The following is a 1,195-nucleotide window of genomic DNA, read 5'->3' as shown; positions in this document are numbered from 1 at the left end:
AAACACTGAACCACGCTGAAACACTGAATCACGCTGAAACACTGAACCACACTGAAACACTGAATCACGCTGAAACACTGAATCACGCTGAAACACTGAACCACGCTGAAACACTGAATCACGCTGAAACACTGAACCACACTGAAACACTGAATCACACTGAATCAAGCTGAAACAGGCTGAAACACTGAAACACTTTGAATCACGCTGAATCATGCTGAAACACGCTGAATCACGCTGAAACACACTTAAACACTGAATCACACTGAAACACGCTGAATCATGCTGAATCATGCTGAAACACACTGAATCAGGCTAAAACATGGTAAATCATGCTTAAGCACGCTGAAACACACTGAAACACGCTGAAATACGCTGAATCACGCTGAAACACACTGAATTAGGCTAAAACACGTTGAATTACGCTGAAACACACTGAAACACGCTAAAATACGCTGAATCACGCTGAAACACACTGAATCAGGCTAAAACACGTTGAATTACGCTGAAACACGCTGAATTGCGCTGAAATACACTGAATCAGGCTAAAACACGTTGAATTACGCTGAAACACACTGAAACACGCTAAAATACGCTGAATCACGCTGAAACACACTGAATCAGGATAAAACACGTTGAATTACGCTGAAACACGCTGAATTGCGCTGAAATACACTGAATCAGGCTAAAACACGTTGAATCATGCTTAAGCACGCTGAATCACCTTGAATCACACTGAAACTCTGAATCATGCATAAGTTAGGCTGTCGTTGGACAGAAGTTCTGGACTCGTTATGAATACTCCATGTTTACGCCCAGAATAGAGAACATCCATAGAAAGGTCAGCCTATGGCAGCGTTTAGAAGATTCTGGGACGTCAGGCAGACGCTGGAAAAATTGGCAATGTGTGACAGGAGCTTAAAGCAGTAACACAGTCAGACACGTTAAAGCTCTGTAGATGAAATCATACCTGCTCCTCCACCGAATCCTCTTCTGGCTCCCGTATCATTGGTGTAACTATGGCAACCCTGCAGTGGGCGGGGACAGGGGCCAGTGGTGTCTGACGCTTCTTAGGAGGCAGAGCAGGAGGACTGAAACAGAAAGAGGGACCAGTTAGTCTCTGGATGATCCAACCAGGTCCCTGAGCGATGGTTCCCACCCACAGACTGGTTCCCACCCATGGACCGGTTCCCAC

At 45.4% G+C, this 1,195-nt stretch overlaps 1 protein-coding gene across 1 annotated transcript in view; it reads right to left on the bottom strand.

Annotated features, from left to right (window-relative positions):
• Window positions 1-1,195, bottom strand: part of LOC107104265 (rap guanine nucleotide exchange factor 1-like) — a 25,972-nt gene that overhangs the window by 10,673 nt on the left and 14,104 nt on the right. Inside the window, 1 exon segment of the mRNA XM_015404234.1 lies at window positions 971-1,091. Coding sequence (XP_015259720.1) covers window positions 971-1,091 — 121 coding nt within the window.

Source organism: Cyprinodon variegatus, unplaced genomic scaffold (assembly GCF_000732505.1).
Source record: "Cyprinodon variegatus isolate N-32 unplaced genomic scaffold, C_variegatus-1.0 Scaffold1672, whole genome shotgun sequence".
Classification (NCBI taxonomy): Eukaryota; Metazoa; Chordata; class Actinopteri; order Cyprinodontiformes; family Cyprinodontidae; genus Cyprinodon; species Cyprinodon variegatus.
Note: the sequence above shows the minus strand (reverse complement) of the source record. Positions and strands in the feature narration are given on the sequence as shown.